The following is a 26943-nucleotide window of genomic DNA, read 5'->3' as shown; positions in this document are numbered from 1 at the left end:
TCCTCTGTTGGACTTAAAATGGCTCAAACCATTCTATTTCTTCCTTTTTTTTGGCCACACTGCAAGACATGTAGAACTTTTTGGACCAGGGATCAAACCCTTGTGCCCTGAAGTGGAAGTGGAGTCTTAACCCCTGGGCCACCAGGGAAGTCCTCAAACCATTATATTTTTGAGGACCCCTGCTTCTGGGCCTTGCTGATTTAACAAGAAAAGAATGTAATTAATTTAGTGATGAATCAGGATCAAGAATTTCCATGTTTCACTTTTTTAATAGTGAAAATCCATAAGAGTTTAAAATATTCTGAGACACACCTAGCTTAGCAAACACCATGGACCCTCTTGTATCTGTGAAGTCACACACAAACCAGCCAGCACCTAAGTGCTGGTTGGCCCCCTTTGGCACTGGAACACAATAATTTATTAAGCTTCAATACTTAATAAGTGTGCACAAATATCATGCAAACATACAGCCGTACTCACAAATGAAAAGTGTATTAGAGTCTTAGACGTATGCAAAACATCTTGTAAACAAAAGGGAAGAGGTTGGTATTTTCTGTACAAAATATGCAGGTTTTCCTTTTTTAAAAAATAATCTGTAAGATGCATCATACTTCGGGCATTTTCAAAAAGTGAAAACTGTATAAAAATAAATATTCTATGTACAAACACACACACAGGCCAATCCCAGGTTAGAGGCATCACTGCAAAACAAAAACAAACACAAAACGACATGGTGTTAGTGTCTGTGAGTGTTTATTTCCCTTGTGGGAAATGAAGTAGGTCTTGTTCTGGGTTGGAGGGGAGAGCTTTGGGTAGGGGACCCGGGGGAGCCAGGAACCCCCTCCTCCAAGACCCTGGTGCTGACTGTCAGCAGCCTGAGGGTGGGAAACTACTTTTTCTTTCTAGTCATTCCCCTTATTGGTCACTAGAGGGCACTTTCTCTCTATGCAGCCTTTGGAGGCCAGGCTGTTGAATTACCGAATCTTCCCAGAATGAATTTATGTGAATCAACAGACATCAGGCTCTCTAACAGCTTCTTGCTTCTCCCAGACATTGTACCCCTTGAGAGTGGCTCTTCTTCCCCTGCTAAGCTCAATCATTTCTATCTCCTAACCATCCACAGCAACCCTGAAGAAGAAAGTCTTTTTCTTAGGGGACACACCTCTTTCCTGTTTCTTGGAGCTTTTAGCTAGTTCTAGGGGAATTAACCAAGAGGATGAAGTGACAGGCAGATTCCTGGGGAGGCATCTCCCTTGAAAGCAGAGCTTTCCCTCTCTCTGGCTAGGGGGTGTTTTAGGTACCTGGGTGACTAGATGCTCAACCTACAGCATGGTGTCTTGGTGGTTTCACTGCTTTTACCGAATCTTGTGAGCTAATGAGATGGTGGACACCTAGCCAGAGGAGTGATTCATCTCGCTGTAAGTGTGAGTGCTATCACTGGGCAGGACTGGATTAGTTAAGCGCAAACTCTTGGACAGGTAAGGATCTCCAGCTCTTTAATGAGAATGAACCAAAATCTTGAGACAGTGGTGGTGGAGGGCTGGTGAAAAGTCTCTGAACAGGAGGAAGGTGAAGGGAGGCCATAGGTGGGACTGCATGGCAGGTGCTGCCTTTTCCAAGACCAAGTTGGGTTTCTGGATTAGGAAACCAATGGCCCTGGTCATGCCAGGGAGCCTTGCACACTGGGGGCCCTGGATGAGTCAGGTGGCTATGTTGAGGGCACAACCCTGTGGTGTCAAGTGGCTTTAGTGACGGCAAATGCCAAAGGCAAGTGTGAACAAAGGAAACTTCTCTGTTGGTAGGACTATGGGACTCCAAGAGAGGGTGGGCAGGTCTCAATGTGCAGAAGCATGAAACTCTGACTATTTAAGTTCAAGGCAAAGGATTGAGTGATGAGCTGGCAGGTCTCTATGAGGAGGTATAGAATCCATATGACTTTATACTTAAAGGATAGAGATTTCCTACATCTGGATAAACATCATCATATGGCTTAAATGGCCTCTTATGAACACTATGAGACTAGCTAATGATAACTGATTTTGAAACATGGTTTAGAACTCCTTGCAGAAGAAGTATGGTATAAATTAACCTCATGAAGCATAAAGATGTCATCTGTCTGGCTACATGGAAATTCCATACACTGGGTTTGCTGATGCGTTAAAAACTATTTTTAAATGTTCTCAAGTGCATGCAGTGAGTGGAATTGTTTAATGGGCACCCTGCTTTTGGGACTGTTCCTTTTTGGACCCATGTCCTGCTGCCTCATCTGCAGGAAGGCCTGGAATGGAAACCGTGCATGCTTTATCCCACGGCAGAAAATGGAGCTCACGTACAACTCTGCCCTGAGGCCCTGGAACCCCCGGAAAGCTTACCTTGTTCCAGCAGCCCTGGACTGGCAAGCCATCTTCACCCTGCAGTGAGGAGGAAAGGCAGACAGCTCAGACTCACGGGGATGGCCCAACAAGCAGCAGGACAAGGGGAACAAGGGCCACAAACACCGTGTCGGCTGATCAGGGTGCGGCCCACCTGATATTGTCTGGTTCTCTTCTCTACCCCAGGGCCTAGCCTCGGAAGGAGGCAGGAAGCAAGCCCGCCTGTCTGCCTGCAGGCCAAGCTCACATGTAGTTACAGTTCAAAGCTGAGATGGGCTGTCCTATTGCCTGTGGCCCCGGTGAGCAGAGGCGACCTGAGCATGGTGGAGAGGACAGCCCGGAGGCCTGCTGGTCTCCAGTCTGGCTTTACCGGGTGTGGGGTGCCCGTGGGCGAGTCACTGAGCACCTGGAGGCTTCGGTTTCCTCCTCCATAAAACCCGGGGAAGGTGCAGCTCTATGGAATGAACACCCCCCTCTCTCTCATTCTTTGATTTCTCTCTCTTCCTTAGCAGCTGGGGGCGGACATCCAGGCAGCTCCCATCTGGTGATCAATGAGGAGGAGGACGGTTGATTTCCCAGGCTTTCAACGTGGGGCTGAGGTGCCTTAAGCAAGGAGGCGGGGCTCCCAGCACAGCCTTAGTGTTGCCGGGGGCTTGGGGGGGATGAGCAGTGGTAGGATAAGAATCCACCAGGTGCCACCTGTCCCCCTGCTGGCGCACCCACTGAGTACCTGAAGCCCCAGGACCTCCTGAGTCTCCTCGGCCGGCTGTCCCGGCTGCTCTGGTGCGCCCTGGGGGGAACTAGAAACCCCTGAGGAGCAGGCAGGGAGGGTGAGGCTGAACCAGGGCAACGATCTGGTTCTCAGTCTGAGTCTGTTAGAACTGCAGCCCAGATTCCAGAACTTCAGGTTCCAGGGCAGAGAAGGAGATGCACATAGGGTTTCAGGAGACCCGGGCAAGTGGTCAGCCCCCGAGGGGCTGGAATGGGAGCCCCCACGCCTGAACCTACGCGTCCACCCAAGACAGGCGTGGAAACCGCTCACCTGGAGCCCAGCAGACAGCTGGCCCTGCACCCGGGGTTGAAGAAGTCTAGTTACCTTGTACTAAAAATCCTGATCAACAGCGCAGCTTCCCCGCCGCCCCCACCCCCCACCCCCGCCGCCCACTGCCCCGCACCCACAGTAACACAATGCAGGAGACGGCAAACAACGCAAAACAAGAAAGGGAAGGTATGTAAACTTCTACAGCAAAATTAATAGACAAATGACACATTATTGGAGATAATGCCAGTTTGCATTAAAGGTCAAATCAAGGTGACTTTCACCGTCCCTTCTGGGTTGGGGAGGTTCTGCAGGGGCGGGGAGTGGTGGTGCATCCTAGGGTTCAATGAAGACCTGGGTCCCATTTCCCAGCCCACCACAGTGCGACACTTCACATGGACTCGGAGGGACAGGAGCCTCCGCGGGCCACAGCGGCTTCCCATTGGCACGTGGATGGTGGCAGGGGGAAGACAGGAGGGCTGGGCAGGCAGGGAGGGGTTGCAGTGGCAGTGTGTGGATGAAGAGCAGGGTGAGGAGCCAGGGCTGCAGCCGGCAGAACTCAGATTTCGGGATTCTGGAAAGGGCTGTGGCAGAGGGGATGACTGGTTGTTGATCAATGGAGGTGCCGTGGAGGGCATGGGAGATTCCATGGCTGAGAAAGGTGCCTGTGTGATGCATGCTGCATGCTGAGGATTCAGGAGGCTGGGTGGGGGACAGGAAGCAGCCACCTGTCAGCTTAATCTGCCTCTCCTGGTCCCTGAAAGTCCCTTCAAGGGGCTCTGTGGTCACCTGTCAGGGTCACATAGCATCTTTTCTTCCAGTGTTTTCTCCTCTGTCCCAAGATAATTCATCTGTGACCCTGGAGTGGGGATGTAAGGCTGGGGATTCTCATCTGACAATTACTGGTGTGAAAATAGCTCCATGAGCTTCAAACCTCCTCGGGAAATTTAGGGGGGCAGGAAGCTTGTAAGCAAACTGCCGTGGAGTGAAGGGCCATCTTCTGCTTCCCCCATAGTGTGCTGAAAGGATCGCTGTAGAAGCCTAGAAGGTCCCTGCCTGGAGAGGGACTGGAACCTGGGGAACCAGAACTGTAGCCACTTAGGCAGGTCTTATGCTTGGGAGTGTCCTCAATGTCTCCCCTTCCTCCCTGTCTCCTCCCTTCCCCCGCTGTCTCCTCCCTTCCCTTCCTTAACCAACCTTTCCATGTTCTTCTAGACTTTTTGGTAGCAAACCACTGAAAAATGAAAAAAAAAAAAGAAAAAGAGGAAACCAAGGGAGGGTCTTGCAGCATCCTCTGGGATTCAAGCAAAAAAGGATGAACCCTCTAGGATCTAGAATCCTGATTTTGGACCATCCCTTGGTACTGGGGTGTCACCTGGACAGTGATCCCAGTGTCACCTGGATAGGATCTGTGCTGGAAGGTCAGTCAGAGTACCCCCTCCTCTGCTTTGGTTCTAGAACTCCTCATTCTGCCCTCTGTTTATAAGGGAGTCCATCTGTCCTCTGCTAAATCATGAGATGCTGGAGTGGAGAGGGATGTGGTGTCAACTTGGGCATCTCATTCAAATGGTCATCCAACTAACTGCAGTGTATGAAGGCAGAGAAGTCACAGTCCTGAGAGCTAATGCAGAGACTCTACTTCCCTGGCTTCCTTTCTGGTGGCAGGTTTGTCTAGAAGCAGTTCTGAAAGGAAGGTCCGGTGCAGCTAAAGCTGGCATTGGATGGGCAGGACCAGCTCACATTAAGGTGATGGGCTTTTGAAGCTGCTGCAAGAGGAAGAAAAAAAAAGCCTCCTGGCAGACTTTGCATGCAAGAGGGGGGTGTGTGGGAGCCCCCGAGGGCCAGCCAAGGCAGGGTGACCCTCGGTGCCTACAGAGTGAAGAGGTGGGAAGCAGAGGCCAGATGGATGGAGCAGGAGTGTGGAGGGCAGTTGGAGAGGCACACAGGCATAGACTGCACACGTGGGGAAGCCCATACTGGCCATGCAGGCAAGGGAGGGTGATGCCATACCAATGGGCACGGGGCATCCAGTCCGTCCAGCCCTGGTAACCCCGGCTCCCCTTTCTCTCCTTTAAAACCTCGGTGTCCCTGTTCACAAAACCAACCACGACGGTTATTTCGGTCAAGGCTGGCCAGCTCCGACTGTGGCGTGGAGAGACCCAGTCCTACCCTGGCCAGGATGCAGGACCCTTAGGGCGTCTACAAGTAAACCGCAAACCCCAGTTGATTCCCGCCTTCCCAATTCAGCCTTTGTGCTCTCTCTGGCTCCAGGAACGTTGAGCTGTCCAGCCAGCCCCCTCTCTATTTAGAGACGCACTTGGCGTCAACACACAGGAGCTTCAACTTAATGCATCATAATGTTAGGGCCCTCCAGTGGGTTGAGGGACATTTGAGAAGCCCCGCAGATGTGCCATGAATCATTCCTCATTGGCTGGTTTGGGAAGGCTTCCTGGGGGTGTCTGTCTACTGACCTTGGTCTGCAGTTTTGCAGATTTTGGCTGGATGGCTGGTGGGCATTGAGAGGTTGTATATAAAAGCCCCTCTCTGGCCTCATTCTGCCCCATTTGGGACAAAGACAACCCTCAGGAGATGCTGGCCCTGGTGTCCTGCATCCTGACCAAGTGGGGATTCAGATGACTTGAACTGCTGGCCACAGAGGTGGCCCCAAAACAAAGAAGGCAAATGGGGGTGGTTCACAAATGCTACCCTGGCTCCCAAAGCCACCCCAGAGCTAAGAGCCAAGGCCTGCTCCCAAATCCCTTTCCTTGTGGTGTCTCTGTTTCCACACATCAATTGTTCAGCATCTTCAAAGGGAAGGGATTTAGCGGGAATTGCTTGCAGCTGTGGTTTCAGGAGAACACCAACAGCAGGGAGAATTTCATCGGCCACATGAACAGACGGATTTGGGTAGTGTTAGTGGAGTCATTCGGTTTTCATCTTAGTTTATTTGCCTTCTTTGTTTCCAGCTTGCAAACCTCCAGGAAAAATGAGAACAACCAAGTGATAGATGGAAACATACCAATGGACAGGGGGCATCTAATCCAGGCGCTCCTTGGTCTCCCTTATCCCCCTTAGGCCCTCTAGAGCCTTTCTTCCCCCTCTCCCCCTGTAAATAATGGTTTAGTCCAAGAAAAAAAAAAAAAACAACATCAAAACTTTAGGATCATTCATGTGTTAAGGTTAGAGACAGAAAAAAAAAAAAAAAAGAGGGGAAAATAGGTTCTCTCAATTAGGATAGTCTCTTTAACAGGATTAGGGGTCAGTGTCCACCCCACCCCACAAAGAACCTGCGTATTTGGCTAAGGCAGGTGTGTGAGGGGGTCAGTAGGGCTGAGAGCCAGAGGTGGGAGGAAGTGCAGATGGATGATACTAATTCTGAGCCCAGAATGCATCTATATAATGGACAGGGGAACCCATTTCCTTCTCTTTGAGGGTTCATTTTTTAAGGGGTCTGGGACTTCCCTGGAGGTCGAGTGGTTAAGACTCCCATCTTCCAATGCAAGGGGTGTGGGTTTGATTCCTGGTCGGGGAACTAAGATACAATGTGCCACACAGCCAAAAATAAATAAATGAAAGATCATCATAGATCACTCATATTAGAAAAAAAGGGTCTGCCCTGACGGCTTTTGTCCCAGTTAGGTCCATCCCTTTGATACCCTCTTAGGAGGCAGGGTGATTTTGTTCAGAGCCCTGTTGTGTGTGTGTGTGTGTGTGTGTGAACCTGGCATGCAGGCATGTGCAGCCTACATGGTTGTGCATGAGCCTGTGTGTGTGTACACGGTGTGTGCATGCATGAGTGTGTGCTCTCACGTGTATGTACAAGTGCATATGTGTATGTTGTGTATCTAGGTTCTCAGTTGAGTCCTCCCGTTCTCTGGTCCATCCTGGTCTGAGGTCATGGGCACCTACTTGTATATGGATATGTTGACTCAAGGAATTCATTTGTTTCTGAAAAGCTTCAGCAAACATCATCTTTCTAAATTGAACCCTATTTTACATGTGCCAAGGTCACTCTCCATTTAAAGAAGGGCTGTGGGAAACTCTGTGTAATGAATTTGAATTGGGGTCTTATATGTTGGATTTCCTTATAAGGGACCAAGCGTGCCCCTGGGAAACCTCCCTGGAACTCTCCTCTATTGAAGGCCGGTTGTCTCAGGGGGGGCTTCCACTGTGTGTCTCTGGGTGGGTAGCGTAATGGTCAGAGAGAAGGCTTGCAGCTGAACGGGATTTGCCTCTTACCAGCCACGAGACTCTGGGAGCTTACTTAACTTCTCTGAGGCTCAGTTTCTTCATCTGTAAAGTGTGGATAATAACACCTCCCTCAGAACGTTGTTGCGAGGTCTTTGTGCACATTTAGTGCTTAATACTGGCATATAGGGATAAAGGGCTTCCCTCATAGCTCAGTTGGTAAAGAATCTGCCTGCAATGCAGGAGACCCAGGTTCGATCCCTGGGTCAGGAAGATTCCCCTGGAGAAGGAAATGGCAACCCACTCCAGTAGTCTAGAGAATCCCATAGACAGAGAAGCCTAGCAGGCTACAGTCAATGGGGTCGCAAGAATCCAAGAGTTGGACATGACTTAGCGACTAAGTTGGACACGACTTATCACTATTACCATAGTGATAAAGAACTCGCCTGCCAATGCAGGAGATGTAAGAGACGCAGGTTCAATCCCTGGGTTGGGAAGTTCCCCTGGAAGAGGAAATGGTAACCCGCTCCAGTATTCTTGCCTGGAGAATCCCATGGACAGAGGAGCCTGGCAGACTACAGTCCATGGGGTCGCAAAGAGTTGGACACGACTGAGTGTGTGCCACTTAGCACACATGCATGCACTGGCCTATAGTATGTGCTCAGTCATGACAGCAGCTTCATAACAAGAGCAGTAGCGATCATCACTTCTCGTCAGCCAGTGTAGGAGCCAAGGCTGCCCTCAGAGGCTGGACCTCCTGTCTACTGCGTTCCAGCAGTGGAAGGCTACAGGGTTCCTTAGAAGGAGGCAATGGATAAGAATATTTAAGACGTTTCTCCAGGCCTTTGGAAATTACCCACATTTCTTGATTCCAGAGGTTACCTGCAATTGCCAACACATCCTTCTAATTGAGTTTTCTAAAATGCAAATGCCTACTTAGAAAATAAAGATGTGTTTAAGAGGAATGTGTCTATGCATCTTAAGTGTCATGGCATTGGCTCTAAGATAGGCCCACCAATGAGGAAATCATGGAACAGTTAACCTGCAGACAGTGGACAAGCGAAACCACTTGCTATTTGGATGAAGAAGCCCCATGGGAAACTTTCTCAGGAAGGCGTCCTTTATACTCTGGGTGAGGCCAGCACAAAAGTGAGCACAGTTCCTTAAGTTCAGAGGGTGAGCACAGCTCCTGGGAGTGGGGGTCTACAGGTCCTGATGATGGGCCTGGCGGGGCAGAGGGTTAGCCAAGGTCCCTTCAGGATGGGAAACTTGCACTCTGGGCTGTCAGATTCTAAGGGCACAGGAAGTGGCCTTATTGGGTGCCCCTTGAAGACATCAGAGTCGTAACTTCACCTACATCCTCTCTGCTCCCGTTCCCAAAGAGGACACGAAAAGGGCCCTGGTGCAGAGATGTGTCAAGTTGGTATGGGAGGGGGGCAGGCAGAATCACGTAGCAGGGCTTTCTTAAAAAATGAACAAAACTGCTTTTAGATGAAATAAACTGAAGCTGGAGGAGTGGAAGGGAAAGGATGAGGCTGTGGGATCATTATAATGGGTGAACCTATCTAGAGGGAGCAAGATTCAGGGAGTAAAGGGGAGAAGCAGGCCCAGGCTGAGAGAGAGCAGATGGGGGAGAGGAAGGAGGCCAGGGGGCCTGGGGAAGCAAGATGCAAAAACGCATGTGCACACACATGCATGCAAGCAAGCATGTACACACACGAACACGCGTGCACTCCCCCCCCCCCCCCCCCACCTGCACACACACATTGCAGACGGCACCTCTTGGAGAGTGACAGAAGCTGCACGAATGCTTCCAGACCTTTCAGTTGGCTGGTTTGCAGGAAGCTCCACAGTGAAACCCAGCCTTCCTGATGCCCCGATTGCCAAATTCACACCACCCTTTACCCTGTGATGAATTTTTTCATCCTAAAAGTGGCTCTCAGGCTAAATTCACAGAGCTGTTACGGGACAAGGAGAATGCTCCTAGTGACAAGGACAGAATCTTTCCCCTGGCATGTGTGGCCCCTTAGAAAACTGCCTGTCTTGGCCTCTGGGCCTTGCCCACCACTATGAGGACCATCCTCCTTCCAGGAGCAGGAAGGAGGCCCCAAGACCATCCTCTGGTGGGACTCAGAGTAGCATGGTCTTAAGGCTGTGTCTTGGGTCACTCGGAGATAGGATAACAGACCTGGGGCACCCATCCGAGCCTCTCTGATGGAGTGCCCCAGGTGTGATGTGAGGCAAAGTTTGGGAGCCCCTTCCATAGCCAGTAGGCATGAAGGGCTCTGAACATCTCTAGCTTCACCTCCACAAGCAACAATGAAACTTCCAACCTGAACATCATCTAAGCACTTCTGGCCTTTTCCCTGGACCAAAGTGCCAGAAAACACTGGTCATGACACAGAGCTGACTCTGCTTGGACCTTTCTTCATTTTGGAGGCTTTTATCACCAAGCCCTCACCTCTCCCCTCAAAAGTTCCATTAGGGCCAGTGGTATAAAGAGGTCTGAAAGAGGAGGTGAGCTGTTAGGGGTACTCTCCTGGGACATTTTGGCATCCTGAGAGTCAGATCTCTTGGATGGAAGAATAAGCTGGTCCTTGATTTGGAAACCTGCCCTTTGGAAGAAGTCTACTGGTTTTTTATGAGGCACTCCAAGGAAGGTTCATGTAACTTGTCTGTTTTCTGGACTTGATTTTTACTAAGTGACATATTGCTAATTTATATGTGGGACAGGGGAGAAGTGTATAAAACCTTAGAATAGGAACTGGAGAAGAAATATTTTCCCACTGAATTATGGGGCCTCAGTGGCTCATTCAATGACCTCAGTTCTTTAAGCATCAGAGCCACCAGCCTCCCACCTTCTCTCTATCTGTGACAAGGGCATTGAAATATTTTATTTATTTATTGGCTGCACTGTGCAGTGTGTGGGATCTTAGCTCCCCGACTCATGCTCCCTGCATTGGAAGGGCAGAGTTTTGACCAGTGGACTGCCAGGGAAGTCCTGACAAGGGCATTTTCTTGCCTTGCTTCTGCTTCTAGGGCAACACAGTCACCACCACTGGAAGGATTGGTTTTGTAGCCTTGAAATGGCCCAGTGCCTCAAGCCAACTGAAAAAGTCTTAAGAAAGAGGCTTAACAAGTATTGATTGAACATAACAAAGAAAAACAGAACACTGCAGAAATAAATTAGAAAGGAGGTTAGTATGCCAACTGAGAGGTGGAATGATCAATTATTTTAGTGGCCTGAACTCTCGGATGCCAGTGTCGGAGGTGGGCTTTCCAGGCCACCTTAACTGGCTGGCGCATTTCTGGAAGTAGGTCTGTTTATTCCAGTGGTTTATTCCGAGCCTCTCTGATGGGGTGCTCCAGGTGTGATGTGGCAAAGTTTAGGAGCCCCCTTCCATAGCCAGTGGGCATGAGGGGCTTTGAACATCTCCAGCTTCATCTCCACAAGCAACAGTGAAGCAACAATGGGCTTTTCATGGACAGTCTGATAGCTTTGCCTTTCCTTTCCTGTTCATAGAATATATGGGACAAATGGATTGTTTCTGACCAGCTGACCAGCTGCCAGAAAGGAAACTTTAGGAATATGGAACTGTTCAGTAAATCCATCTTAAATGGAAGAGACTGGCACTGATGCCAGATACAAATGTAGAGATTCTTGCATGTTCTATTCATGAACGCTCTGTTATCAGTGTTCAAAGATCAGCCAGAAGACCGTGCTTCTGCAAGTCCCCTGCTCTGTGTCTAACTCTCGTGGGGACTCAGAACATGTTATCATAGTTTGGAGCATTGTTTCTCCTTCTGTTCTTCCCACTCTTCTACCTCTAAGATCCTTGAATATTATTCCCACTAGAAGATGCTCTTGGCCTTCTTGGGGATGTGCACACCACTGAGAACCTCCATGATGAGGAAGGCAACAAGACATTCTAGAAAGGAAGCCAAAGGCCAGCCCTTGGTCAGATGTCGTGAATGACTGCTGCTGGGCACCAATGTGCCATGTGGCCATCAGGTGGCCGTGGGTGCCATGGACACTCAGAACTGTGTCCTGGTGAAGACGGCAGAAATCAAAGGAGGAGCAGGGTCCTTGAAAGCCATGACACATTTCATAGTCCTGCTGACTCTTTCCAAGAGAAACAATGGCTGGGATCCTTTTTAAAGGCTTGGCTGTGTACAACAGTTGTCTGCTTGTTCTTGGAGCTGGGATTTATTTTCTCTCTCACCAGTGACCTGGGATGCCTGGTAAAACTAAGTGTCAGAAGACTAGGACTCGGCAATGATGGATGTAAAAATCTTGTTTAGGGGCCCATTATCAGGGCAACCTAGAGAGAGCTGGGCTCATGACTCCTGTCACTGGATGGCAATGCTAATCTGATGGCCACCCTGGGACTCAGCCTCCCCATTCCTCGTGGAAAAATACGTGCTTCAATTTCAGGACTAGGTCCCTAGGCTCCCTGAGTACCATGGATTAAGATACCCTCACTAGAAAGTCTTTTAATTTAGAATGATTTATCAGGAAAAACTGTATTTCCACGTTGAGTCAGGAATCCCCAGTTGGTCATTCCACCTCGCCATGAAGACATTAGTAATCAGAGCCGAAGTGTGAGGACTCAGACTCACCCGGTTTCCTTTGTCCCCGGGTGGTCCATGTAAACCCTGCAATAAATCCGAGAAACAAAGACACATTAAGGAGAAAACACAGGATGGCCATACAGTCCTTCCTTCCAGGCTCATAAAGCTCTTTACTGGTGCCTAATTCATCAGAGACAGGTTTCATGAGCCCCATTTTATAGAAGGGGGACAAAGGAGAACACCTGCTCAAGGAACTTGACCTAGAGACAGATAATGAGTTATGGGTAAAGTCAAACACAATTTTTGGTTTTCTCACTCTGTAGCCAACACCCTGGCCTGGGGTCAGGTTCTTCTAGATGGCGCATGCCAGGTACGTGATCTGGGAGCAAAGACCGCTCCCAGATAGGCAGGTGTTTACATGGCTTTCCCGCCTGCCTTTTTTTTTTTTAAATTCAAGGATAATTACTTTACTATAATTGTGTTGGTTTCTGCCATCCATCAGTATGAATCAGCCAAGGGTATACATATGTCCTCTCCCTCTTGAACCTCCCTCCCACTTCCCACCCCATCCCATCCCTCTGGGTTGTCAGAGTACCGACCAGATTTGAGTTCCTAGATCCCACCTGCCTCTTGCTGAAAAAATGACTCCAAAGTTCCCGAGCCCCTCTTTTCAAGGTGCAAGCTGCTCTCTTTATTATTTTTCCTTCAATTTTTTAAATGGTGGTAAAATATGGCGCTACTGTTAAATAACCTAGCTTTCAATGCAGGAGAAGAAGAGATGTGGGTTCGATCCCTGGGTCGGGAAGATCCCCTGGAGGACGGCATGGCAGCCCACTCCAGTGTTCATGCCTGGAGAATCCCATGGACAGAGGAGCCTGGCGCACTACAGTCCATGGGGTCGCACAGAGTTGGACATGACTGAAGCGACTTAGCACACAGTACAACATACACAAAATTTGCCTTCTTAACCATTTTTCAGCATTCAGTTCAGTGGTATTAAGTACACTCATATTTTTGTGTAACTACCACTACTTTCCATCTTCAAAACTCTTTTTACCTTGCAAAACTAAAGCTCTATCATTAGACAGTAACTACTCATTCCACCTTTCACTCAGTGTTCTACTTTCTGTCACTATGGTTTTGACTACAATAAATACCTCATATAAGGGAAGTCATACAGTATTTGTCTTTCTGTGACTGGCTTATCTCACTTAAATGTCCCCAAGGTTCACTGTAGTGTAGCATGTCAGAGTTTCCTTCCTAAGACTGGAAAACATGCCATTGCACATATATACCACATTTTGATTATTCATTCATGTATCTACGGACACTTTGGTTGCTTCACATTTTTAGTTATTGCAAATGATGCTGCTGTGACTAAACCTCTCTACAAGACTCTGCTTTCAATTCTTTTCCCCCTTGTCTTCCGCTGGGGAGGGATGTAAAGCAAAGACTGGCTGGAGGTGCTGAAGCACTGCCGAGCATGGAGCCCAATCAGTGTACGACCTTCAAGTGGGTGGGAAACCAAAGTCCTGCCTCTCGCAGGCAGCTGACTTCTATAACCCAGCAAAGAGAAGTCCGTTGCAAATGGGAAGCCAGCCCCCTGGGAAGCTGCCTGCCTTGGGAGACGTCTCCCTGCCGTCTAGTGATCTGGACATGGCTCTGTCCCTCCGTGAGGGCAGGGGCCGCGGCACAGTCACCTGTGAGACCCTCACTGCATGGAACACAGAGGCCTCCAGGGAAGGGGCTCAGCCATGTGAGTCAGATGGTCGGCACCGCTGAGGACCTGGTTCCCCATCAGGGGCCATGTGCCCCAGGGTTTGCCTGGAGCAGAGCCCAGCAGGGGAGTTCTAGAGACTGGGTTGGCGGCAGCTGGCTGCTTCGTCTGTCACAGAGATGAGAATTCTCCTTGCTTGGCCCTAGATTTTTTGCTCCAGGCCCTGGATATTCTGTTTTGACAGTGCCTCTGTGGTGGGGGACCCGGGCGGGTGGAGCCTCTGATCCCACGAGACTTACAGGAAGCCCAGCTGCTCCTGTTGGTCCTGTCATCCCAGGGTCGCCTTTGCTGCCCTGAAACCAGAGAAAGAACACATGAACCTTCCCTGACGGGGTAACAACCTTCCGACAGCCATTCTCTGTTTTCATATGAAACCTGGGCAACCTCTCCAGTCTCTTCAAAGAGGCTCCCAGGAAGTAAGGGCTAGGTGGAGGGTGGGGTGACTGCATGGACTACGTGCCCTGAGGAGGGGGCTTGGGAGCGCCTCTCAGCCTTCTTCCACAGATCCTGGCCTCCGTGGACAGTGTGTGTTTGTTGGGGCGGGGGTACCGGCTGGCCGGGGGGAGCCGCAGGGGAGGAGACCAAGGAGTAGGACATGGGCATGGAACGGGAGATAGGGAGAGAGAAGGAGGGGGCAACGGGGAGAGAAAGAGAGCTCCGCTTTCTCTCTGAAGCCGCAGGTGTCACCCTCAGGGCAGCCACCCTGGCTCCCCAAATGACTGCAGAGCCCACATCTCTCTCCTGAAGCTCCCTCCCCGCTGCCCCCCAGTTGTGTGGTCTGAGAGCTAAAGAGACAAGAGCCTCTCCTGTGGGCAGAGTCAGCAGGATGGGCTAACTGCTCTTACAGGCAGAGAGCCCCGCAGATGCCCACTCAGGGCTCCAGTGCCCGTGCCAGCCCTGCAGTGATGCCAGGCCCTGAGAGTGTGGAAACCAGGCCTGGCTGGGAGGAGCTGGAGTGGGGAGCTTTCCTCCTCCAACCCCTGCACAAGCCCACCGCACTAGATGGGGGAGAGTGACCCACGAGAGCCGGTCTGATGCACGGGTCTCCTGGCTTCTTGACGTCTCCAGGATTTCTAACCCCACCTGGTACTACGTTCCGTGCTGTTTCCCTAAATCACTACAGAGGTCAGGCGTGTCCGGTGACAGCAGGGTCTGGGGCCTTGCCAGTTACCTGTGACCGAAGCCAGGTGACCAGAAACTGAAGGGAGGAGGCTCTCCAAGTCTCTGTCCACTTGTAGTTACAAAATGAGCACCCATGGGCCTTCCCTGGCAGGGCAGTAGTTAGGACTCAGAGCTTCTACTGTAGAGGGCATGGGTTTGATCCCTGGTTGGGAAACTAAGACCCCACAGGCTGAGTGGCACAGCCAGGAAAAAAATGAGCACCCCAGGCTTGCTGCACCCCACAGGCTGGGAGGATCTTCAAGAGAAGACGTGCATGAGGCGCTGGTGGGGTCTAGGAGGAACAGATGGGGGCTGAGATGGCTGGGCTGACATGGTGGCCCTGTGGGTTGCAGGAACCAGGACTGAGGACCCGAGGCAGAGGAGGGGCAGAGGGGCCCCTGGTTCTGGTGGTCGAGGCTCCCGGCTCGCTGGGCACTCACCCTCTCTCCTTTTGGTCCTGCTGGGCCTGGAACTCCGATTGGTCCTGGAGTACCCTGGGGAGGTGAGAGAATGTGGAGGTGAGGGACCTGACGCCGAGGGGAGCCCGGGATCCCCGCCCGACGCCTGGAGATGAGCAAGGTCCAGAGGCCCAGTTTTCAGGGTTGGCGAGGCCCGGCTCGTGCAGAGCGGTCACTGGACTGGGCCGCGTTCCTGTTTGGTTTTGGGGGCCTCGGGGAGAAAGCTCTCCCCCCTGCCTCAGAGCCAGATTTGAGGAAGGAAACCCTTTCGCTTCACAACCAAGCTTGCCAAGGCTGAAAACAGCAGGAGAACGGTTGCTTAGTTTGCTCCCAGAAGCGCTCGGGAGGGAGTTGACACCATCCCAGGGGTGAGGAGGCTGGGGGCTGGAACCCCTTTGCCGACACAGCTCCACATGCAGCAGGAGGGTCTTCATGCCACAGAGACCGATGCAGACGCACACACAGAGGCAGGCGTGGGAGGGTCATTCAGCCATCGTCCACCCCCACCCCACCCCCACTGCGGGCCCTGGCCTTCAGCCTCAGGCCGGGCCTTCTGTCTCCATCCCAGGCCCTGAGGGACAGGCTGGATTGGAGAGATTAGTGGATGTCTGCTGACGCTGGCCTGCCGTGGAGGTGTGCCCTACGTGCCCCTGACTCAGGGCTGCAGCCCCACAGGGCAGCTGGAGGGATCGGAGCTGTGTTGCTTAGAAACAGAGTGGGGCTTGCTAGGGCATAATTAAACATCTTCTCCAGGTTCCTAACTTACAGCCCTTCTAGGTGAAACCTATAATTCAGAGATTCCTATTGCTCAGCCTCAGTGATTGTATTTCTTGCTCAGGACATGAGGACTGGGCCTGGGCCTATGGGTGGTTCCCGGTGGTGCTGGGATGTAGCTGTGACAGGTGGTGGGGGTAGAGAGGGAGCAAGTGAGGAAAGGCTGATTTACTTTATGTGGAAAAAAAGAAAAGAGCCATAAGATGTTGGTGGTGGCCCCTTTGAGGGAGGAGGAGAAGCTGTGGACGTCTGTGACAGAGTGTCAGAATAGCACTCTGAAGTTACTGGTCAGCTTCAACTCCTTCCTCGAAGGCCTATAAACTGATATTGGAGAAGTTTCTTGGTTTCCCTAAGGATCTGTTTTCCCACCTGTAAAATGGGAATGAGAACAGGAGTGTCTGCCTCCCAGCCTGCTGCAAGGTTAGAATGGATGAAAACATGGCATGCATTTGGTTCTGGGCCTGACACCTAGGAAGTGCCCAATAAATGTTAGTATTGGCAAATAAACATTTTCCTTTAACTTTCTGTTATTGATTTGATGAGAAAAAAACCTTCAGGTTCAAAGGGGACAGAAAATATAAATGTATACATATGCACTGCTCCCCTCTGTCCAATATGAATAGAATAAGTAGTTGAGAGGAAATCATGGTTTCTCTGATTTCAGCCACAGATAATCCCTCTAGCTCAGACTGGCCACCTGGGAAAGGTGTGCTAGGTGCAAGGAGGATAAAGAGAAAGGGCCTGTGGCAGATGTGGTGAAAGGTGTGGATGTAAAATGCTCTCCGAACACTAAGCTTGGACTTGCCTATGTGCTCCTCTATGCAACACCTGCCCTCACCCATCAGTGCTGGCCTCACCCACATACATACCAGACTGGTGGCTGCACAGGACTAGAAAGCCCTTGTGGGCAGACAGGAGATGGACAGAGCTCACAGTATGAAGACAGCACAGCATGACGGGCACACACAGACACCGTTGTGTTTGGTGGGGGTAAGTCATGGCCCAAACCCCCAGGGCTTGAGTCCCAGGCTGAACTCAGCATTCCTTTAGGAACAGATTCTTTGCTACTGGAGCAGCCTCCCACCCCACATCCAGTGGTCTTGAAACTCAGATTTGAGGACCCTGTGTGCATACTATGAACAGGGAAATGGAGATGAAGGCCTATTGTCTTTGGTCAAGAGGCCTGAATAAGCACTTCTGAACCGAGCACAGATTGCACTTTCTGGTGTCGGTGGTGGGATAAGCCATGATTTACGGAAAAAAAACGAGGCCACAGCAGGACAGATGAAAGGGCTTATAGGCCAGGAGTGGGGTGGGGTGGGGTGGGTGGAGGGGTAATGGAGAAGTGACACTCACCGGTGGCCCAGGCCTGCCGTCCAAACCTGAAGCTCCCTGGACAAAGGGAACAGTTTGACCAGAAGAAGGGGAAGGGAGGAATGGGAGGGAGAAAAAGGGGCCAGGGAGGGGAGAGGTGAGTGAAGCAGTGACTCTGGACAGACATAAATGCTGGTCATCAAACAAAATGGGAGAAATAAGCTTGGGAGGACAGGTAATGTATTCACACGAAAACCAACAAAAACATGGAGACACTGAGTGCAGTGTGGCCAACTGCTGAGCAAGCTGGATGGAGATCAGTGCCGATGGCCATCCCCATCCTCTGTGCCCCCTGCTCCCCTCTCTCCTTTCATCCTCTCTCAGAAACCTCTCTCCCAGGAGGTTGCAGTGCTCCAGGGAAAGAGATACAGAAAGTAAACTTATGGAGAGGCATCTGAACCAGAGCTAGTGCATCCTTTACGACCAGTCTTACTTGGGGGAAGATGTGGCAGGTGAGGCCCAGGTAAGGACGGTCTTCCCAGCCTCCTCTGCATACCTGTTGATGTGAGTCCACACTGGAGGACCTCAAGAGGCTCAACATTGAATTACAACATCCAGTAGATGCTGGCCTACTTCAGCTTCAGCTAGGTGGGAGGAGTTGGGCCTTGAATGATAATATTCATGTTGCCTGACATTTCTCTGGCACTTTACAGTTGGCAAAGCTTAACACAAACTCAGCCCATTCATGTTATCCCAGACAGGGCCTCTTTTATAGAAAAAGGCTTTAGAAGCAGCTGACTGCTCCTAGGACAGAGGTCTAAGGCCATTTGCTCCTTGGAATAAACTGGCTGGCAGTCAGGATGCTATTAAGACCCACTCACTAGGCAGCATCCAGTGATAGTACAGTGGGAATTAGAGCTCTTGCCCCTGTTCTGGGCTATGATGCTGCTCCTTCAGCCCACCTAGGAGAGCTGATGATGCTGACACGACAACCAGGGAGAGAGTAGCTAGGACACTCTAGGCTAGTGAAGACTGAGTTCTGGAAAGTGGCTTCCAACTGAGCCTCAGAAATGAGCCTAGGCCTCAGGATTTTAAAGGTGGGGGAATACCCCCAGGAAAGAGGGAGGAAGGGAGCTGCTTCATCCTGGGGGAAGGATATCAGGTAGTAGGATCCCTCAGGGTGTGGCTTCTTAGTCAGGGGGCTCCCCTAGTGGCTCAGATGGTAAAGAATCTGCCTGCAGAGTGGGATACCAGGTTCAATCCCTGGGTCGGGAAGATCCCCTGGAGAAGGGAATGGCTACCCACTCCAGCATTCTTGCCTGAAGAATTCCATGGACAGAGGAGCCTGGTGGGCTATATAGTCCATGGGGTCACAAAGAGTCAGACATGACTGAGCAACTAACACTTTCACTTTTTCACAGGGCCTTGCTTCTCAGTCCTAGGACCACATAATCCTGGGACTGATCTTCCATATGGCCTAGAAAGTTGTGGTTCTCAACCCCAGCTACCATGTCAGAATCTCCTGGGAGTGATGTTAAATAATACAGATGCCTGGGCCCACCCCAGCCCAATTCAAACAGAGTCTCCAAGATGGAGTCCTGGGAAATAGCACACTTGAAAACGCCAAGAGATTCCAGTGTACAGCCCGCATAGAGAATCTCTTCTGCAGGGTAAATAGGAAGAACTCGGTAGGATGTGCCTGGAAACGCAGGTTGCTGCTGTATGAATGGAAACACTGAGGTGAAGCCTAAAAATAGAACTTGAGCTAAACATCCATATACTTTGTCTATGCAGTATTTTAATATGAATATATATATACACATAATTTATTTATTTATTATTTTTTGCTGCATGTGGGCTTTCTCTAGTTGTGGTGAGCAGGGGCTATTCTTCATCATGTAGAATGAAGACTATGGTGCATGGGCTTCTCATTGTGGTGGCTTCTTGTTGAAGAGCCTGGGGTCTAGGCTCACAGGCTTCAGTAGTCGAGGCATATGGGCTCAGCAGTTGCAGTTCCCAAGCTCCAGAGCACAGGCTCAATAGTTGTGGTACATGCTCTGAGGCATGTGGAAGCTTATGAGACCAGGGATTGAACCTGTGTCCCTTGCACTGGCAGGCGGATTCTTATCCACTGTAAGACCAGGGAAATCTGTCTATAGAGTATTAATACTGAGTTATCTTGAGCTGTCTGGACCAGAGGGCATGAACTGGAGGTTTTGGGACCGTATGTGGACCACTAACATATTTTATATGGGTTGTAGTATTGCAAATAATTTTGACTTAATATTAGAAAATGAGATAGTCCATCAAATGCCAGATGTCTAGCTTCCTTAGAAAAGTTAGAGTGTGCAGAAATACTGGACCCTCACTCCCCTAAGACAAGTCAGCTGAACTGAGCAGGGACTGGGCTCTATAAGAAGAGACACATGGTCTCCACTGAACCATAGTCCCCACTACTCCGTATTGTCCCTCTGAAGTCCATGTTAGTTGTCTTTTATGAATATTGTTTGCTCTGTTGCTTTCCTAAGCCAGCAAAAGTACTTCTCTATTCCCTTGTCTCTATCAAAAGCTGAAAAATTAAAGACAGTTGGATACTTTGTCTTTCGTCTGGCGCTTTCTTTGTTTACATTACCTGTTTGGTCTTCATGTCAACCTCTGACTGAATTCCCCAATGTTTACTAGGGTCGTGGGGGCCATGAAGGTGAACAAGGAGAGGTTTGTGGTTGAGTGGGGGACTGGAAGGCTCTCTAACAGTAAAAAACACTTAATCATTCCGGATACAGCTTAAGACACGGGAAAAGTGTCTGCTAAAGTCATCAGTTACTGTAGTCTGTCAGGCGAAATCAGCTCCTTAACTATTCCCACATTTGATGCAATAATGAGGTGTAATCATACCTTTTGCTCTTGCTGCTTGGTTGCTGTGATTACATTAAGCAGACCTTCTAGCCCTGCCAAGCTGGGGCAACTGGGCTTCCTATCATTCCCCTGCTTTTTTACGGTTTCCTAGCGTGGGAGCTGGCCTTGTGCTCGGGACTGAGGAAGCCCCAGTAGCTGGGAAAAGCTCTCTTTGCAAGGCTGTGGCCTCAGTGGAGGCTCAGCTTCTGGCCCAGCTGGGCCATTGACTTCATCTGTGAATTCAAGTGACTCACTTTTTTCTCCTGACCCGTTAATAAAATGATTGCAGGGAATCCTAAAGTTTCCTTCCATATCTTGAAAAACAAACAAAGCGAGCCATCCTCACTGGGGTGTGAGGGAGGGTGGAGCCCAGGGCTCTGGGGAGGGTGGTGACATGCGTTTCCCTGGAGACAGGTGAGGCAGTGACCAGGCCAGCGGGGTTCCCACTGGAGCTTGGGGCGCAGGAATTCACTGAGCCCAGGCCCCACATCTGGAGATGCAGAGGCCTGCCAAGCAGCCCCCACCCTGACCTGGGGCCTTTAGCTGAGATCAGAGATCCAGGGAACCGAGACGTGAGTGGCCTTAGCCTGCTGGGACAGGAAGATCTGACTTTCTGCAAGCTTTTTGCTGTGGCCAGTGCTTAAGAGCAGAGAGCAGGGGCTCTCCTGGAGTCTGCCTGGGAAAGCAGGAGAGAGAGAGAGAACACTCTACTGTCCCAGTGCTCTCAAGTCCTCTAAGCTCGGCCCCAATAAAGGGAGATTTTTATTGCCTCAAACGAGTACAATTAGGACTGAGCACAATAAGGCTGATCTTGGGCCTCCTCTGGTTCTCCAGCTGGGTACTCCTTGGGGTGGGGGTGGGGACTTATTCAAATCCACATTCCTCCAGAACCTAGGCCAGGGCCAGCCCAGAGGAGGCCCTCAGCAAGAGTTCGCGCCCACAGTCTAGCCCAGGTGGGAAAGCAAAGCCCCACGGAGTTCTGGGGAGCTCACAACTTATTGAACTTTGAGTTTTCCAGTGGTCCTTCCTGGGGGCCTGCTCAGCACCTCCTCAGGACCACCAGGCTGGGCTCCTCACACCAGTGTGCAGGGTCCGAGATACTTACGGGTAATCCCAGAGGACCTCGGTCTCCTTTTTCTCCCTGGACGCCCTTTTCTCCTTTTGCTCCGTCTAGTCCTGCTTCCCCCTGTAGGGAAGGGAGATGGGCGAGATCACAGAAGAGCATGGCCCAGACAACTCACCCTTGCACTCTGGGGTCCTGGAGACAGGGGTGGGTGGTGGGGAGGGGGGCAGACAGAGGAGGGAGGAGGAGGAGGTGGCTCATCCAGGGGTGGCTGGCTGGGGACTCCAGGAATCACTGAATTCTTAGCTGGGCTCCGCTCATGTTAGAGTCCCTTGTGTCTCAGTAGTAACTCTGAGGTCCCCAAAGGGAAAGGGGATGGCAAGAGAGGAGACAAACCCCCATCAGTTCCAGGTCAGGCACTGGCATAGATGACCATTTGCATAGCAGAAAAACTGGGATGCTGGGGATCCTGGCTGGCAAATACCTGAAATGCCACCACTGCATCTCTGAGTCTCCCAAACTAATCAGGGAAAGAAACTGTCCCCCGGAGAATGTCAGTGCAGGAGACACAGGCTTCCCCATGCCAGCGGCTTGCAGCCTCTTGTATCCATTTGAGATGTTGAGGGAGGGAGCTGGGAGAATCCCAGGCCAGAGTCCAGTGGGCTTGGCCCCAGGAAGGGGTCCCATGCTCTGCCAACCTCTATCTCCCACCTATACTTCAGGGTGAGTGAAGGGTCTGGGGTAGGTTACATGGAAAAAGGATCTAATCATTTGCTAAGAATCTAACCTGTCATTCTGTAGGGTCAATTGATGGATGGGAAAATTCTAAATCCAAAGCCTGTCCAGCATCAGTGATGGATACTAATGGGACCACAGGACTTTATTCTGTCCTAATTCTACCCCACTGTCTAAAATGTCACATAATTCCGTCTAGGGAAGGGGTCAGCTGGTCTGCCTCTGAAGCACTTTCTCTCTTTTCTGTCCTCACCGACAGGGCTCCTTCCTCCACCCCCTCACCCAACACCTGCCACGTGATCTCTTACCTTTGGTCCAGGAACGCCTTGGAGCCCCTGCATTTGGAATCAAAACAAGGCACCTCAGAACTGCATTTCTGGTTAAGTCACTCTCATTGTCCACAAGTTAGACCGCAGAAGGGCAAGGGCTTAGGGTATAGAGCCTGGGCTGGGATCCCCGCCTGGGGTAGATAGAAGGGAATGCTAAAGGGGGTCTGCTGGGGCTTTCTGGAGTGAGGCCTGAGCCAGCCTTCCCCAGCCAGATACTAACTGAGAATCTCTCTGTGGCCCCCACAGCTGACTCATGAGAGAATACTCAGTGTCATGAAAGGAAGATTCAGAGAGAACCCAGCAAAAGTGAAATAAATTGATATGTGCAATGTGCTTAGCATAGTATTAGGCACATAGCAAGTTTAAATAAATGTTGGTGACTGCCATTATTGCTACTGCTACTACTTGTACCAGTGGCAATGGGGTGACCCATCCTCATGGGGACTGTGAACCCCACAGAGACAGGGACCAGCATCTATTGGTCTGGGGGGAGGCTTAGGGATCCTCTAGGTATAATGCAGAGGGGTCCCTTTAAAGGTGCCTTATCACCTGTAAATATGGAAGGGCCAACCTAGTGGAGTCAGTTTTAAACCGGTCACTTTCTATTTTAATCCTGCTGGCTGGTTAGTCAGAAGAGAAGAAAGAGAAGAACAGAAGTCTGATAGCAAAGGAACAGAGTGACCCTGACTTTTGTGAGGAAGGACCACACCCCATGACCAGACCTAGGGGTTGTCAAGCCTGTCAACTCTTGCCAGGAAACAAGGCAACGCCCAGGCTCCTTGGTGTCACAAAGATGCTGCCTGTTTAAGGTGGGAGGGAGGAGGAGCATGGGGGTGTGTGGATGTGAAAATCCCTCCGTGGAAATAGATGATAGCTGACCTAAGGCTGCAGCTAAGCCCAGTGACTGCCACGGAGAGGGGGTGTCAGGGGCCTAGTCACAGTGGACTGAAACACAGACGAGCCCTCTAAACTTACCGGAGGTCCAGGAGGCCCCTCTGGCCCTGGTGGCCCAGGAACCTAGAAGCCAAAGGGAAATGATTAGCCCACCCCTGTTATACTCTTAGTGGCCCTGCCTTTTGCCATAGTCTGGGGTCCGGCTGGAGTTGCAAGGGGGAAGACAGAACCGTCAGTACACGGTCTCCCAAACGAAGGCTTAGAACAGGTCAGAAACTCATAAAAACTCAATTCCCTACACAATGTTGCGAAAAAGCCTAATGCCTCAAAATGTCTATTCTTCTAGACGTTTTTGAAAAACCAGAAAATCTGGTAGCCCCAGGCTCTTGTTCTCCCGTTCAGTTCAGTTCAGTCGCTCAGTCGTGTCCAATTCTTTGCTACCCCATGACTGCAGCGTGCCAGGCCTCCCTGTCCATCATCAACTCCCGAAGTTTACTCAGACTCATTTCCATTGAGTCAGTGATGCCATCCAACCATCTCATCCTCGGTCATCCCTTTCTCCTCCCGCCTTCAATCTTTCCCAGCATCAGGGTCTTTTCCAATGAGCGACCTCTTTGCATCAGGTGGCCAAAGTATTGGAGTTTCAGCTTCAACATCAGTCCTTCCAATGAACATTCAGGACTGATTTCCTTTAGGATGGACTGGTTGGATCTCCTTGCAGTCCAAGGGACTCTCAAGAGTCTTCTCCAACACCACAGTTCAAAAGCACCAATTCTTCAGCGCTCAGCTTTCTTTATAGTCCAACTCTCACATCCATACATGGCTACTGGAAAAACCATAGCCTTGACTAGACGGACCTTTGTTGGCAAAGTAATGTCTCTGCTTGTTAATATGCTAGGTTGATCATAACTTTTCTTTCAAGAAGTAAGCGTCTTTTAATTTCATGGCTGCAGTCACCATCTGCAGTTCTTCTGGAGCCCAAGAAAATAAAGTCTGCCACTGTTTCCACTGTTTCCCATCTATTTGCCGTGAAGTGATGGGACTGGATGACATGATCTTAGTTTTCTGAATGTTGAGCTTAAACCAACTTTTTCACTCTCCTCTTTCACTTTCATCAAGAGGTTCTTTAGTCCTTCACTTTCTGCCATAAGGGTGGCATCATCTGCATATCTGAGGTTATCGATATGTTTACCGGCAATCTTGATTCCAGCTTGTGCTTCTTCCAGTCCAGCGTTTCTCATGATGTACTCTGCATATAGTTAAATAAGCAGGGTGACAACATATAGCCTTGACGTACTCCTTTCCCTATTTGGAACCAATTTGTTGTTTCATGTCCAGTTCTAACTGTTGCTTCCTGCCCTGCATACAGATTTCTCAAGAGGCAGGTCAGGTGGTCTGGTATGCCCATCTCTTTCAGAATTTTCCACAGTTTGTGGTGATCCACACAGTCAAAGGCTTTGGCATAGTCAATAAAGCAGAAATAGATGTTTTTCTGGAACTCTCTTGCTTTTTCAATGATCTAATGGATGTTGGCAATTTGATCTCTGCTTCCTCTGCCTTTTCTAAAACGAGCTTGAACATCTGGAAGTTCACGGTTCATGTACTGTTGAACCTGTTCTTGTTCTTGCCTGGCAACAATTACCTGAAGCTCAAGGAGAGCTTTCCCCGCTTGGTGGGGCTTCAGTTCTTTGGTTTACCCTAGTCCTCACCACTCCCTATTGTTTTTCGCTATTATTTTTTTTTTGGCTGTTCCATGCAGCATGTGGAATCTTAGCTCCCTGACTTGGAAGTACATCTGTGTCCCCCCAAACTGCAAGTGCAGAGTCTTAACCACTGCACCGCCAGGGAAGTCCCTCTCTATTGTTTTGAACCCAGACTTTTTGCATTCATTTGTTGCATGCTTGGTCCTGGCTAGCATTTGGGTTTGAGACCTTTAGCTTAAAGAAACAGATTGGTTATCTGGAATGGAAGGAGACTTAGATGCTTCTCAAGACTATTCCTCAAGCTCCCCAGGGTGGTAACAGGAGGGGGAATATGGGTCTCCATTTCCTTTGAAGGTAGGTTAAAGTAGAAGAGATTTGAACTGGACAGTGAAGATGAAGGAACCTGGGAGGTCTTCTTCTCAGAGGAGGATGCTGTGAAGGGTAGATTCTGTCTCCGGTGAAGATGGACATCCATTTGTCCACAGTCAGTTACCCAAGAGCTGGGAGGAGACCTGCCTGCTCTTTTCTGAGTGGGTCCCCCTACTTCAGCTTCTGGACTCTCCGTGGGCACCTCACCTTTCCAGGGACAGAATCCCTCGGAGTGAGGCCAGCATGGGGACCCTCTGCCAGGTGACCACAAAGGCAGCTGCTGCACTCAGCAGACAGGGAACTCCTGTTGTCCTTGGCCATGTGGAGTTTTTAGCTCCGCAATACTGTAGTCACCTTGTAGGGAATGCAATCTTTGCAAACTCTACCTTCTTAAAAAAAAGTTTACTACTTTTTTTCTTAGTATAAATAAGTAAATCGTATATCCTGATGGGGGTAGAGGTTACAAAAATCATGAATATATTAAAATTCATAGACCCTTACATGCATCCCTGAAAAGTCACTTTTACTATGTGAGAATTTAAAATATTAAAAATTTTAAAGGAATACAAATTCATTAACATAGCAACTAAAGAGAATGTATCCCTATGGCTGATTCATGTTGAGGTTTGACAGAAAACAACAAAATTCTGTAAAGCAATTATCCTTCAGTTAAAAAATAAATAAATTTTAAAAATTAATTAATTAAAAAAAGAGAATTGAAAGAAGGAAAAAGCATAAATATCTCTGAGTAATGCTAATATTTTGCTTTATTTCCTTCTATACTTTCTTGATACATAAAATGTATTTGAATGTGTATCTATACTTATGATGATATTATATATATATGTATAAAATTTGGTTCTCTTTTTCACTTAAAACCCATTTTTTCATTTTTGCTTGTTCCCCAAAAACCTCCTTTCCATGTTGATGTGCTCTTCACCGAATGGAATAAAAATAAGTTCCTACTAGCCAGGGCTTGGAGCAGGGCTTGGCATAAGAAAAACTCTCCAACATGGGGACTATTATTACCATTAGTATTGTTGTGGTAAGTTATTTAATCATTTCCTCCTTGTTAGAAATGCAGGCTGTTTCCAATTTGTACTTTAAATACATCTGGAAGGAACATTTTTGCATATTATGTGTTTCCTGAATTTCAGAGCATTTCCTTAGGAGGCTATCCAAATAAATAACACACGTGTTCTATAATCAAGGCTGGGTTACTAAATGCTGACGGGGCTTGGGGACACTGAAGGGTGACTGAGGAGACTTCTCCGGGGACTGAGACTCTTTGGGGGTCTCT

General features: G+C 49.7%; 1 protein-coding gene across 1 annotated transcript in view; it reads right to left on the bottom strand.

The window, feature by feature from the left end:
• Positions 1-249: 249 nt before the first annotated feature.
• Positions 250-26943, bottom strand: part of COL13A1 (collagen type XIII alpha 1 chain) — a 149203-nt gene continuing 122509 nt past the window's right edge. Inside the window, exons 30-39 of the mRNA XM_070469837.1 lie at positions 23653-23694; positions 22657-22683; positions 21656-21736; positions 17698-17733; positions 15550-15603; positions 14188-14241; positions 12220-12255; positions 5422-5499; positions 2373-2411; positions 250-701 (exon numbers count right to left, since the gene is read on the bottom strand). Of these exons, the coding sequence (XP_070325938.1) occupies positions 699-701; positions 2373-2411; positions 5422-5499; positions 12220-12255; positions 14188-14241; positions 15550-15603; positions 17698-17733; positions 21656-21736; positions 22657-22683; positions 23653-23694 (450 nt within the window). The 3' untranslated portion in view covers positions 250-698. The remainder of the gene's footprint in view (positions 702-2372; positions 2412-5421; positions 5500-12219; positions 12256-14187; positions 14242-15549; positions 15604-17697; positions 17734-21655; positions 21737-22656; positions 22684-23652; positions 23695-26943) is intronic.

Source organism: Odocoileus virginianus, chromosome 7 (assembly GCF_023699985.2).
Source record: "Odocoileus virginianus isolate 20LAN1187 ecotype Illinois chromosome 7, Ovbor_1.2, whole genome shotgun sequence".
Classification (NCBI taxonomy): domain Eukaryota; kingdom Metazoa; phylum Chordata; class Mammalia; order Artiodactyla; family Cervidae; genus Odocoileus; species Odocoileus virginianus.
Note: the sequence above shows the minus strand (reverse complement) of the source record. Positions and strands in the feature narration are given on the sequence as shown.